At 32.5% G+C, this 14,264-nt stretch overlaps 2 protein-coding genes across 2 annotated transcripts in view; one reads left to right on the top strand and one right to left on the bottom strand.

Moving 5' to 3' along the window:
- LOC110662800 (F-box/FBD/LRR-repeat protein At1g16930) overlaps positions 1-14,264 on the bottom strand; it is a 59,739-nt gene that overhangs the window by 22,896 nt on the left and 22,579 nt on the right. The gene's annotated exons all lie outside the window — the stretch shown is intronic.
- On the top strand, positions 3,581-6,221 carry LOC110656445 (disease resistance protein RGA2-like). Its single transcript, XM_058134563.1, has 2 exons — positions 3,581-3,889; positions 5,505-6,221. The coding sequence occupies exons 1-2, from the start codon at positions 3,581-3,583 to the stop codon at positions 6,219-6,221; spliced, it is 1,026 nt and encodes a 341-aa protein (XP_057990546.1).

The raw sequence follows: 14,264 nt of genomic DNA, 5'->3' as shown, positions 1-14,264 counted from the left end.
GTTACTTGAATTGAAAATTAGGGGGTTTATGTTATAAATTAAAGTTTAGATATCTTAATATTATATACTTCCAAGTTGAGGGTCGTCTATTTAATTTACGCCCTTAAAATTTGTGAATGAGATAGTCCTTAAATATTAAAATGTTATTTGTGATGTATTATTTTGTATGTGATTTTGAGGGTATTGTTGTTTTTGCTTGTAATTTAAGGGCCACTGTGTTTGTTGAGGGAGAGGAAGTAGCAAAACTGATCAGCCGAATTAAAAATTTTAATTTTATTCGATTTTCTATATACTTTGATTCAATTTAGTTCTCATAATTTTTAATTTTGATTTTTTGATTAGTTCAATTTGATTTAATTTAAAACCAAACTAACTAATTTCATATCCCTAATTAGAGTTCTAACAACACTTTTTACACTATGTTTGGGAGGAAATTTTGAAGGTAATGTAATGATTTTTAAAGTAGCAAGTTTTTCTGGGGAAGGTGTTTTTAATGGAAAATTTTTCAATTTCACCCCTGTATTTATTGGAAATGTTCAATTTAGTTTTTTTTAATATTTTTTAAAATTAATTTAAAAATTTTAATTTAAACTTAATTTAGTTCAAAAATTAAAATTTATGAGCTAAATTTCTCAAGTTCTAGATTTAAGCAAAAAATTAAGAAGTTCATTTTTTTTAGTTTTTTTTTTTTATATAGCCTAAAAATTAAAAAGTTTAATTTCTTTTTCTTTTAATTTTTGAATTAAGTTGAACTTAAATTAAAATTTTTGAGTTAATTTAGAAAAAAAATGAAAATAAGTAAATTAAGCTTTCCCAATAACTAAAGGGGTGAAATAGAGCATTAAGCTTTTTTTTTTTTTTTTTTTTTAATAAAGTTAAGGTTTTTAGAGTTTTCAAAGCCTTCAAAAGCCTCACTTTTTAAGCCATCAAATCTACCAAATTAATAGATTAAGAAATTAGTGTTGCCATTTTTCTAAAGCTTATATATGCAACAGACGTAGCTTTTCGTCGATCTAGCATTTCGCTTTATAATGCTTTTAGCTCCACAACTTTTAGAATAATATAAGAGAAAACGATATTAATGTATTTAATCACATAAAAAATGGTCCCTGTGATAACCTTGCTTGTTCTGTTACCACCTTGGCTTCTAAGTCTCATATGTTGTTGTTGTTGCTCCCACCTTCCAATTCTTCCAATAGTTGTTGCTGTTGAATGTAATTTGATTCATCAAATTATTGACTATGGTTTGTTAAATGTTGATATATCATAAAAAAAACTGCTGAAACTAGCATCATTTTATTGATATTCTAGTGTGATAATATTTAAAAAATAGTTTAGAATATTGTTTATCAACTTGATGGTGGGATAAGTTCTGATATTATCCTTTATTCATTAGTGTCAAGGATAATTACATTTCTCTTATGAACTAATCATAGGCTCATCTCCATGTATTGCCCATCAGAACTATCAAGTTAAAGTAAAATTAAAGGAAAAGGAAAAGGAAAAGGGTGGCGGTGGACAGCCTCTGGAGGTACTATGATTGAGCTTGGAACTATAATAGCTTGATCCCACTTGAAGGCACTATGCTTTAGCATTGGGCATTGCCATTTGCAAGATTAACCCAACTTATTCCTCAGTTTTGCGTAACTTGAACAGGGGCCTTGCGCAAAATTTATATAATGAATTGCAAAATTTCAAAAATTTGCAGTCTTTGGAAATATGCTGTGGTGGATTAACTAATGCTGGCATAAAGAGCATCAATGATCTTTCATCCCTACTTCTGCTAAATTTGTCACAAAACTGCAATCTAATAGATAAATAATTGGAATTGATTTATGGGTTGATAGGATTGGTCTCTTTGAATGTGTCAAATTCCTATAAAACCAGTGCAAGGTTGCAGCATTTGAAACCACTGAAAATTTAAAATCATTGACCTTGGATTCATGCAAGGTGACGGCTAATAACATTAAGAATAGACTGACCTCCCTCAACTGGTGAGCGACCAGCTTGAGTAGTTGAGTAGGCAATTGGAATATTCTGTAAATCGGTTGTGTTGGAAGGAATGAAGGTGTTGATGTTTTAAATAAAACGTTAAGGTACAAAAACCAATGAACTAGTGAAAAATTATACATATGGATAGATCTTGAGATGCATGAAAATAAAGCTTGCACCTTATGTGAAGCTTTCTTTCATATTGTTTGGTGTGAAAGAAATTATAGATAAGCTTTCTTCTGTAGAAGGCCTTCCTTCTTTCCAGCCAAAAGCTTTGTCAAGGAGTTACAAGTGTTGCATGAGAACAGCTAACGTCAAATATATGCTATTCTATAATAGACAGTTTAATATCAAATTATGGAGATCATTGAAGATGATAGGCAATATGTGTTAAGTATTCGTTATTCTATTTAAATGCCTTTACATTTTTATCTTGTCAATCAGTCATGTCTTAGCCCTCATTGCTAATTTGAGTGGGGAATTAACCTTTATTCCATTTACAAATATATGAAATTTCAAAAATAACCTCTAATATTATCATATATATTTAAGCAAAAATTATTTTTAATTTGTAAAACCTCACTATTAGACTTCACCTTAATGTCAAAATTAGTTGATAATTTAATAAGAACATCTAAAATTACTTATATTTAAATCTAATATTTTAAGTCAATATATTAACAAAATAAATTATTAAAATATTATTTAATAATTCAAGTTAATATACTAATAAAATAATTATTAACATCATGTCACAATGTAAAAAAAAAATATAAATCTTAATTTCTTTCATTATTATAAGAAAACATTCATTTGTTATGTTATATTAATAAAAATAATTTAATAAATATGCTATATAAATATGCTTTTATATATATATATATATAAGAAGAAGAAGAAAAATGACCAATTTCAATGCCTAGTCTAGATGGTTATGACAATCCAATTGTGCTTTACAGGATTGATCCCCATGCACTCAAGTTTTATTTATTTATTTTTTAAAGTGAACTAATCAAATTATTTAAATCCGGCCGAGTTGACTGGGTCCATCCCAATTTTTAAAATTTTGAGTTTGTTATTTAAATTGAATCAAACCAACGATCAATTTTTAATTAATTCGATATCAACGATCAATTCAGTTTGATTCTAATAACAATGGTTTTAATATTCTTTTCTTGATATTTTACATTGTGATATTCTAAAATTTATAAATATTCTTTTAATATTCCTTTCTTAGTTTATTGAATTCTATGACTTATATAAATAGATAAAATTTTTTTAATTAGAAGTATCTTAAGTTTAGTTAAATAAATGAATTAAAATTCTTGAAAATTTAAAATCCTATCACTTTTTGCTTGAAATCAAAATGTTGAAAATTGTAGTCAATATCATATTATAATTGAGTTGATGAATTTCTTTTAATCTTCAAACATTTATAAATAATGAATTCCTTTTTTTTATACTTTTTCTGAAATGGAGAAAATATCTTGCTTCCTTCTCCTGCCAAAAGTAATGTTGATGCTCTCTTTATATTTGCTCGATTTCCTTTATCTTTCTTCACTTCCAAAATATTAATTTTTGTTGAAAAATGGCCGAAGAAATTGCCTTCAATATCACAGAACAAGTAATAGCAAAGGTGGGGTCAGTTGCTTTCCAAGATATTGAATTGATAAGTGGTGCCAAAGATGATCTGAAGGGGCTTGAAAATTCTCTAACCACTATCAAAGCTGTACTTATAGATGCTGAGGAGAAGCGAGAGAAGAGCCTTGCAGTAAAGAGTTGGCTACGGAGGCTTCAAGACATTGTGTATGAGGCAGAAGAGTTGGTAGATACGGTTGAAACTAAAGATTTGCAGAAGATGGTGCAAGCCCAAAGCCGGGGAAACTTTGCAACACAGGTATATTTTAAATGCATTTTATAGATATTGCTCATGCTCATTGTAATATGGTCGATCCTTTGCTTCAATATTTCATACGTTGATGAGAGAATTTTAATAGCATAAAAAAATGAAAAAAATAAAAATAAAAATATGCATATTTATAAGTCTAATGACCTAAAAAATAAAAATATTTTTGCCATTTGGCTATTCAACCCAAACATTTAATTCTTGGCATAATTGGTCAAATTTTCAAATTTTGTAAAAATTTTATTTAAATTTTTTAAAATTTTGAAAATTTATTCTTATTTTATCTAAATTTTTTCAATATATTCTTCCACTCCTTTTTCTAGCTATCTAACCTTACCACTATAAACTATTTCCAAATTTTATTTTAATATCTATGGTGTATTAAATAATGTATATAATGATGTTATTTTAAATTCACTCTAAAATCTTTTTAATAAATAAAATAATAATATTTAAAATTCACAATTTATCAATAATTTATAATAAATTAAATTAAATTCCTTATTTTAAATATTAACATTCAAACATAGCATAAAAGAATTGTTTGGATTTAAATCATGATATTCTATATTATAAGTAATCAGACAAACAGGTCTAGATCTTTGAGCCACTGACCTAATGCCTTGAAAATAGGTTAAAAAAATTTTAGAAAATGCGAATTATTTCAAATATTACTAAAAAATTAATTACAAGTGAAAATTCATAATATATCTTCCAATAGTCCCACAAATATAACAATAATTAAGCCTTAATATCTAACTAGTTGAGGTTAGCTGTAAAAATCTGTTTACGCTATTCAACTCTAGTTGAGATTAATTTCACATTAATATTAAAAAATTATAGATCATTTGATGCTACTTCTCTCTATATGATTTTAAGTCTCCCCTTTTTCTCCCCGTTACTTCTACCACTAATTTTCTACATTTTAGCACAAGAGCATTTAGTTCTTTATGTTGGATATAATCAAACTATTTTAATCTATGCCCTTTTAATTTATTCCTCATATCTACGTGTATTCTTTGGTAGATGTAATCTTTCCTAATTTTATCTATTATTATAATACCAGATAGACATCCCTTCTAGCATGCTTATCTGCCACACTCATTTTGTGAATATATTATACATTAGATGCCCATCATTTACTCTCATACATTTTGTCCTTACCCTAGTTTTACAAAACTTACCTTTTAATTTAATTTTAAGTTAATTTTAAGATGTATTAATTTGTAGATAAGTTTTACTTAAAATAATAAATAAAGATCCTAAATTCATTATTTTAAATAATTTAGGTTGAAATTTAGTTGAAAAACTAAAGGTTGAAAAATAATTGAAACATTTCTGATATTAAAATTTTATTGTTTATATTTAAAAGTTTTTAATAAAAATATGGAAGAAATATTAAAATTGCAACTCACGCAAACATGTATTAATTAAATAGAGAGAGTCCACATAAGTAACTAATAAATGTTTTTGTTTGAAGGTATGCAACTTTTTTTCCTCCTCAAATCAAATTTGGCTTCGATCTAAGCTGGGCCGTAGAGTTAAGGACATTAGATAGAAGCTAAACAAGATAGAGAATGAAATTTCTACCCTCAATTTAGTGAAGAAAGAAATGATAATAGATGTGAGGCATAAAAGTCGTGGAAGGGAGACATCCTCTGTAGTGAAATCTCATATGAATAAGGAAAATATCATTAAGTTATTGTTGATTCTAACTAGTCAAGGAAATGTTTCTGTGAACGCAATTGTTGTTATTGGAGGCTTAGGAAAGACTGCACTTGCTCAGTTGGTGTATAATGATGAAAATGTTCAAAATTACTTTGAGAAGAAGATGTGGGTATGTGTTTCTGAGGAATTTGATGTGAAATTGCTAGTTAAGAAGATCCTTGAATGTGCAACTAATGATGCAGTGCCTAATTTAGAACTAGAAAAAATGCATAATAGTCTTAAAAGGAATTTAGAAGGGAAGAGGTGTTTGCTGGTCCTAGATGATGTATGGAATGAAGTTAAGGAAAAATGGGATAGTTTGAAAGATTACTTGTTAGTGCGTGACCCAGGAAGTACAGTTTTAGTCACCACTCGTAGCCCAAGAGTTGCATCAGCCATGGGCGTGGATATCCCATATGTTTTGCAGGGTCTAACAGAAAATGAAGCTTGGGATTTATTTAAAAAACTATCATTTGGAGAGGGGCATGGTGTAGCGAATCCTAACCTAATAAAAACTGGAAAAGAGATGGTAAAGAAATGTAAAGGAGCTCCACTTGCAAAAAGGAGTTCCACTTGCAAAAAGGAGTTTAGGAAGCCTCATGCATTTGAAAACTAAAGAGAGTGAGTGGTCTTCTTTTTTTAAAAATGAATTATGGAGGTCATATCAAACAAATGGGAATGTTTTTTCTGTGCTGAAGTTGAGTTACTATCACTTGCCAATTTATTTACGGCAATGCTTACTTTTTGTGCAATGTTTCCAAAGGATTATGAATTCCATAAAGAAACATTGATTCGTTTATGGATAGCATAAGGCTACATTGTCTGTTCAACTATGGATGATAATTTAGAAGATATTGGAGATCAATACTTCAATGAATTATTATCTTGATCATTCTTCCATCTGTTAGAAAAGATGTCCCATTATAAAATGCATGATCATATCCATGACCTAGCAAAATCAATAGCAAAGGATAGGCACTTTGCCGTAGAAAATGTTTGTGAAAGAATCCATCATGTACATTGGCCATCTTCTTTCAATGAAATTGAGATGCTGGTTAAAGTCAAGGGCATGAGGACATTATTTTTTGAAAGAGTTCCTGACACTATAAGATCAAAAAAGGGTTTAAACATGATTATTTCAAAATTTGAAAAGTTATGTGCATTGAATTTAATAGATGTATATTGTAGAGTGCCGAATTCAATAGCAAAATTGAAGTATTTGAGATATCTTGGCATTTCTAATATTGGTATGGAAAAGCTTCCAAAGTCCATTACTAATTTGCAAAACTTGCAAACTCTAATACTCTCATATTGTATATCTCTTCAAGAATTGCCAAGAGATATCAAAAATTGATCAGTCTTTGGTGCCTCATGATTGATGGATGTGAGAATCTACGATGCATGCCAATTGGATTGGGGAAACTAACTTGTTTGAGTCAACTATTAGATTTTGTGGTGGCATGGGATAAAGGCTCTTCGAGGGCTGTGCTAAATGAAGTGAATGGCCTAAACCAACTTAGGGGAAGGATCGTACTCTGAAACCTTGAAAAAGTGGAAAATGTTGAGCTACAGTCCAAGCAAGTGAATTTAAGGGAAAATAAACACCTTCAGTCTTTGGTGTTATGTTGGGCAAAGCTTCCTTCTCTTTTGGTTGTGGATGAGGGCCCTTCTGATATTATTGAAGTTGAAAAGAGTGAATTATTATTATAAAAGCTTGAGCCTCATCCAAATTTACAACACTTGAATGTGGAACATTTCAAGGGTGAGAGATTTTCAAGTTGGTTGTCTTCTATGACTAATTTGGTAGAAATTAAGCGTTATTTTTGCCAAAAAATTGAAGCAACTACCACCCTTGGATCAACTCCCCTTTCTAAAAGCCCTTTGTTTCGATACGCTTTTTTCCTTGGTGTATATATCAGATGAGGTGCCTTGCTTTTGGGCATTGCCATCAATTACATTTTTCCCATCACTGCAAGAGATTCAACTCAAACATGGCACTAGTTTGAGAGGACGGTGGAGGAGGAATGGAGTTGAACTTGCCTTGTCTTTCAAAATTGATAATGAAGAATTTGTTCAGATGTTGACATTCTAGGTTCCAATCACTGAAGACTTGGTCTTTGAAGGTTGTTGTTGCAATCTCTCAAGTATGAAGATTTGCTGGTTTTTGCTGGACTTTAGATTACATTTGTTATGATTTCAGTTGTAACAGACCATAAAAGTAGGAGTAATTTGTTATTTTTTCTTGTATAAATTCTGCACTTTGAATGAAATAAAATCAGATCAGTTGCTTTATCTATCTTTCAACTTTTTAAATTGCAAACTTTCTTGCCTACTGCTAAAACTAGAAATTCCAATCGTTTAAACACTTTTACTCCAACAAGTGGTATCAGAGCCTCAGTTGGTCTTATAGGACTTATGAGTTTTGAGAGAAAACCAAGAGTTGCTTTAAAACCCTCACCCTTTTAACCAGAAATGGCAACTAGCAACCTTTCCTTGTTAACTCCGCAAGTCTTCATTGGTGAAAACTATCAAATTTGGTCAGTGAAGATGCAATCTTACTTGGAGGCATTTGATCTATGGGAGGTTGTAGTTGAAGGTAAGCTAGTGGCTCCACTACCACCAAACCCTACCTTGGCATAAATCAAGGCCCACTCTGAAGAAAAGACCAAAAAGTTCAAAGCCAAGAAACTTATTCAAAACTCTATGGGAGATTCAGTCTTCCCTAGGATCATGGCATGCCAAACTGCTAAAGAAGCATGAGACAGGCTAAAAGATAAGTATCAGGGAAGTGATAGAACTAGACAGATGCAAATCTTGAACCTGAAAAGGGACTTTGAGTCTCTAAGCATGCAAGAAGATGAATCCATCGCCAAATATTCTGACAGAATTTCCTTGATTATTAACAAAATCAAGTTGTTTGGTGAAGATTTTCTTGATAATAGGATTGGTGAAGATCTCCTCTCTTGAAGAGTCCAAGGATCTCTCTGCCATTTCTCTTGCAGAATTAATGAATGCTCTTCAATCACAAGAGCAAAGGAGGGCCCTGAGACAAGACAAATAAACTGAAGGTGCTTTTCATGTGCAAAACCAGCAGCCTAGCAAAGGGAAAAAAAATGCTTCAATAAGAAGATCAAAGGCAAAAATGAAGGAAGCAGCAGTAATGAAGGTTCAAAATATCCACCTTGCACACATTGCAAGAAGAATACTTATCTAGAGAAGTACTGCTGAAGGAGGCCTAATGCAATGTGTGGCAATTGTAAGCAACTTGGACACATCACCAAAGTGTGCAAGTTCAAGAACAAGGGCCCTCAAAGTAATTAACAAGCACAGATGAATCTTTGAATCTCAGGAGGAGGAACTTTTTGTTGCTTCATCTTTGCATAGCAATTCTACTTGCAATACATGGCTCATTGATAGTGGATGTACACACCACATGTGTCACAATGCTACAATGTTCAAAAATCTTGATGAAACCTATAGCTCCAAGGTGAAGATTGGCAATGGAGAATATGTGAAAGTTAAAGGAAGAGGCACAGCAGCGGTCAAAACAAATTCAGGTATCAAATACATCCCTGATGTGTTATTTGTACCTGACATTAGCCAAAATCTATTGAGTGTAGGTCAGATGCTTGTAAAGGAATATTCTCTGCAGTTCAGAGACGATCAATGCACCATCTTTGATCCTTCTGGAGCAAAATTGATTTGTGTAAAAATGAAAAACAAGAGTTTTACCATTGATTGGGAGCAAGCTGCTGAACATGCTTTTGCTAGCATCACTCAAGGTGTTTCAAACTTGTGGCATAAAAGGTTTGGACACTTCAACCAAAGGAGTTTAGCAAACTTAAAGAAGTGTGGGCTGGTTGGAAACATGCCTAAAATTTCTAAAGAGGCTCAAATATGTGAGACTTGTCAACAAGGCAAACAAGCAAAATTGCCATTCCCGAGGAATCAATCTTGGAGAGCCATTGAAAAGCTTCAACTCATTCACACAGATGTGTGTGGCCCCATGAGAACTGAATCATTGAGTGTTAACAAATACTTCACTCTCTTTATTGATGATTATACGAGAATGTGCTGGGTGTATTTTATCAAATTCAAAAGTGAAGTCTTTTCAGTTTTCAAAAGATTCAAAGCCCTTGTAGAGAATCAAAGTGGCATGAAGATTAAAATCTTGAGATCTGACAATGGCACCGAATATTCTTCCACTCAATTTGCTGAGTTTTGTAGCATTGCAGGCATAGAACATCAATTAACAACACCATACACACCACAGCAGAACGGTGTCTCTGAGAGGAAGAATAGAACTGTAATGGAGATGGCTAGGTGTCTATTGTTTGAGAAAAAGATGCCAAACAAATTCTGGGCAGAGGCTGTCAATACCTCTGTATATTTGCTGAATAGATTACCAACAAAGGCATTGAAGAACCATACACCATATGAAGCTTGGAATGATGTCAAACCCTCAGTGCATCATCTCAAGGTGTTTGGGAGCATATGCTACTATCAAGTGCCTGAACAAAAAAGAAGCAAACTTGACAGTAGAGCACAAAAGGGAATTCTCATTGGCTATGGTTCATCAACTAAAGGTTATAGAATTTATTGCCTTCAAACTAACAAAATTATCTTGAGCAGAGATGTGAAGGTTGATGAGGCAATAACCTGGGATTGGCAAAATCAGAATAACATGCAACCAGATGTCTCTATTGGTGATCAAATTCATGAAGAAAACTTTGATGACATACCAATAAGAGGCACAAGATCCTTGCAGGACATTTATCAAAGTTGCAGCTTGGCAATCTCAGAACCTTCAAGTTATTTTGAAGTAAAGGATTTTCAAGAATGGAGGAGAGCAATGAGAGAAGAACTGGAGATGATCAATAAAAATGAAACCTGGTGATTGGTAGAAAGACCTAAAAATTACAAGGTGATAGGAGTTAAATGGGTTTTCAAAACAAAACTCAATCCTGATGGTACAATTTGCAAACACAAAGCCAGATTGGTGGTGAAAGGCTATGCCCAACAGTATGGTGTGGATTTTCAGGAGACCTTTGCTCCTGTGGCAAGGTATGATACAATCAAGCTCCTTATTGCTCTTGCTGCTCAATATTCTTGGCAAATTCATCAATTAGATGTCAAATCTACCTTCTTGAATGGAATTCTTGATGAAGAAATATATGTAGAGCAACCAGATGGGTATATAGCTCTAGGCAAAGAAGATCATGTGTATTTGCTAAAAAAGGCCTTGTATGGCTTGAAACAAGCTCCCAAGGCCTGGTATGTTAGAGTGGACAGTCATTTACATCAACTAGGTTTTTGCAGAAGCCAAAGTGAAGCAACTTTGTATGTGAAATCTAGTGGAGGTCAACTTCTAATAGTCTTCATCTATGTAGATGACATCCTCATAATCGGAAGCCATCTTGAGCTAATTATAGAGTTCAAGGATGAGATGAAGAAAGTCTTTGAAATGACTGATCTTGGAGTTATGAATTATTTTTTAGGGATGGAAGTGATGCAATCATGTTCAGGTATCTTCATATGTCAAAAGAAGTATGCCATGGATGTGCTAAAAAAATTCAAAATGCAGGACTGCAAACCTGTATCTACTCCTATGACAACAAGTGAGAAGCTAAGCAAGGATGATGACTCCAAGAAAATAGATGAAAGCTTGTATAGAAGTTTAATTGGTAGCCTTTTGTATCTCACAGCTACTGACATACTTTTTGCTGTTAGTCTGCTTTCTAGGTTCATGCATTCTCCAAGTGAAAAACATTTCTCAGCAGCTAAAAGGGTACTGAGGTACATCAAGGGAACTATTTCCCATGGAGTTCAATTTTCCAAATCTGCAGAAGGAGACCTGAAGCTATTAGGCTATTCTGACAGTGATTGGGCAGGCAGTGTTGATGATTCTAGAAGCACCTCAGGGTACTTATTTTCTCTAGGTTCTGGTTTTTTCTCTTGGAGCTCAAAAAAACAAGAAACTACAGCACAATCCACAGCAGAAGCAGAATACATTGCTACTGCAGCTGCTGTAAATCAGGCTATTTGGTCAAGAAAATTATTGGAAGATTTGGGGCAAAAACAAGTTGAGGCAACTCAAGTTATGGTTGACAACATTTCTGCAGTTTCAATTTCAAAAAATCCAGTGTTTCATGGTCGGACAAAGCATATAAAGATCAAGTTTCATTTTATGAGAGAAGTTCAACAATCCAATGAAGTGTTGCTTGTTCATTGTTCTTCTAAAGATCAATTTGCTGATATGTTTACCAAGCCATTGCCAAAAGAAAGATTTGAAGTTCTTAAACAAAAGATAGGTGTTTGTCACCTAGATGTCAAGGAGGAGTGTTCAGATGTTGACATTCCAGGTTCCAATCCCTGAAGACTTGGTATTTGAAGGTTGTTGTTGCAATCTCTCAAGTATGAAGATTTGCTGGTTTTTGCTGGACTTTAGATTACATTTGTTATGATTTCAGTTGTAACAGACCATAAAAGTAGGAGTAATTTGTTATTTTTTCTTGTATAAATTTTGCACTTTGAATGAAATAAAATCAGATCAGTTGCTTTATCTATCTTTCAATTTTTTAAATTGCAAACTTTCTTGCCTACTGCTAAAACTAGAAATTCCAATCGTTTAAACACTTTTACTCCAACAGAATTGCAAAGATTTCACTTTCATGCCGCTGTTTCCATCTCTCCATCAAGAGCTCCGCTTGGAACATGCCAAAGCAAGGTTGCTACGTGAGACGATGGCCACTTCTTCTTCCTCTTTGATTCTTGCTCCACTATCCAAATTGAAGCATTTGTATCTCGAAGCCATTCCGGACCTAGAATCTCTGCCTCAACTGCAGAACCTTACTTCACTCCAAAAGCTAGAAATTTTGTCTTGTCCAAAGCTGGCGTCAATGTCTCAAGATATGGGACGTCTCAAATGCCTTTAGCATCTGAAGATCGTAGACTGCGATGAGCTTGTTTCAGATGACAGTGATGCCATGGAATGGGGAGATCTCGGGAGTCTTCAATCTCTAAATATTAGTGGTCTTACAAAATTGACATCTCCACCAAAGGGGCTTCAATTTGTAACAAACCTGCAAGAGCTCACCATCGATAATTGTGCTAGTTTAATGGCTTTGCAAGATTGGATAGGCAAGCTCACATCAATTCGATGGCTAATCATTTCCAGATTGACATCGCTGCCTGAGGGAATGCATTTACTGACATCTTTACAGCAGCTGATCATTTATGAATGCCTCAAGTTGTCTGTAAGATGTATAAAGGAAAAGGGTGTCGATTGGCCCAAGATTGCTCACATCCCTAATCTCTACACTCATCCTCTAGGTTTTTGAATATTCCTATTCTCATTTTTTATTGTCTCTATTTCTTAATACTCACGATTGTTCTGCTGCTGGTCAAGGAGCTTATACTTTGTAAATTAAGTTCTTCTCGCATCTTAACAATAAAAGATTCCATGGGCTTGAGGCTTTTCACTTTTGATAGCCATTTCTTCTTTGAAACTTTCAATTTAAATTATAAAAAAATGGATATTCTAACCACCGCTATAGTGACAGACATTTCTACAAAAGTATACAGAGACAGATTCAAAGTGGGAAAGTGCGATGTAGAGGATATCATATACTTATTTACATCTGGTGTGTTCCTAAACTTTTGTATCAGTTTTGTTTTTAGTTTTTTCATACCGACCGTGCTAGACAATTTAAGCTTACCAAATTTTACTTAAAAATTTTCTTTTCTTTTTTTGTACTAATTTACCACAAAAATATGTGAGAAGAATTTATCATTTATTAAATTGATTTTTTTTTTCATTTCTTAAATGATACTTATTCCAAGTTTTTACTTTCATTACTCAATTCTTTTGTATGAATTTTATAGATTTCACTTTGAACTATTTTATAAGCATAAATCAAAACCTCACTATTCAAATGTACAATCACCCTTCATCTTATTTCAAAATTCATATCCCAATTCTAATCCCATCTATAATGACACAAGGATACATGTCTATAGAGATGGATATGCAAAGTAAAGTGAAATAATCAAGAATCCTAAGCTGCTTTTAAATCTGGTATGTTATTGCTTCAAACTTCATTTTGCCTTCACTTTTGTCTCAAAGGGGTTACCTAGTTTTGTTCTTATTCCTATATGCAGGAGTTGGATATGCGCAAATCCACAAATTTGATAATTCTTCAGATAGGCAATTTGTAGTAATCAACTAATTGGATGGCATTTGTACTTTTCATTTGCTAAATTCTGATAATTGTAGTGTTGATTTGTACTGTATATAATGAATGATTATTTTAAGAAAATACTATTTACTCTCGCATAGTTGGGCAAGTTTTTAAAATTTTCAAATTATTATTATACAAATCTATGGAGTGTCACTTTATTTTTTTTATTATATTTTAATTGTTTATATTGATTGATTCCACACAATTATTAATTAGATAGTGTTAGTTATGATTTGAGAAAATTATCCAAATAATGAATAATACTTTAGTGTTAGGCCATTTGGCAATAACTTTTAAAGTAGTGTTTAGTGTTTTAGCTATAATCAAAATACTACACCTCTCATTTATATTGTTCAATGACATGGTATTTATAGTGTTTAGAATTTGAGCGAGTTGTTCATGAAAAACTATCCCTCTTA

The sequence above is a fragment of the Hevea brasiliensis genome, chromosome 14, assembly GCF_030052815.1.
Source record: "Hevea brasiliensis isolate MT/VB/25A 57/8 chromosome 14, ASM3005281v1, whole genome shotgun sequence".
In the NCBI taxonomy this organism is placed as follows: Eukaryota; Viridiplantae; Streptophyta; class Magnoliopsida; order Malpighiales; family Euphorbiaceae; genus Hevea; species Hevea brasiliensis.
This window is presented reverse-complemented; position numbering and strand designations above follow the sequence as displayed.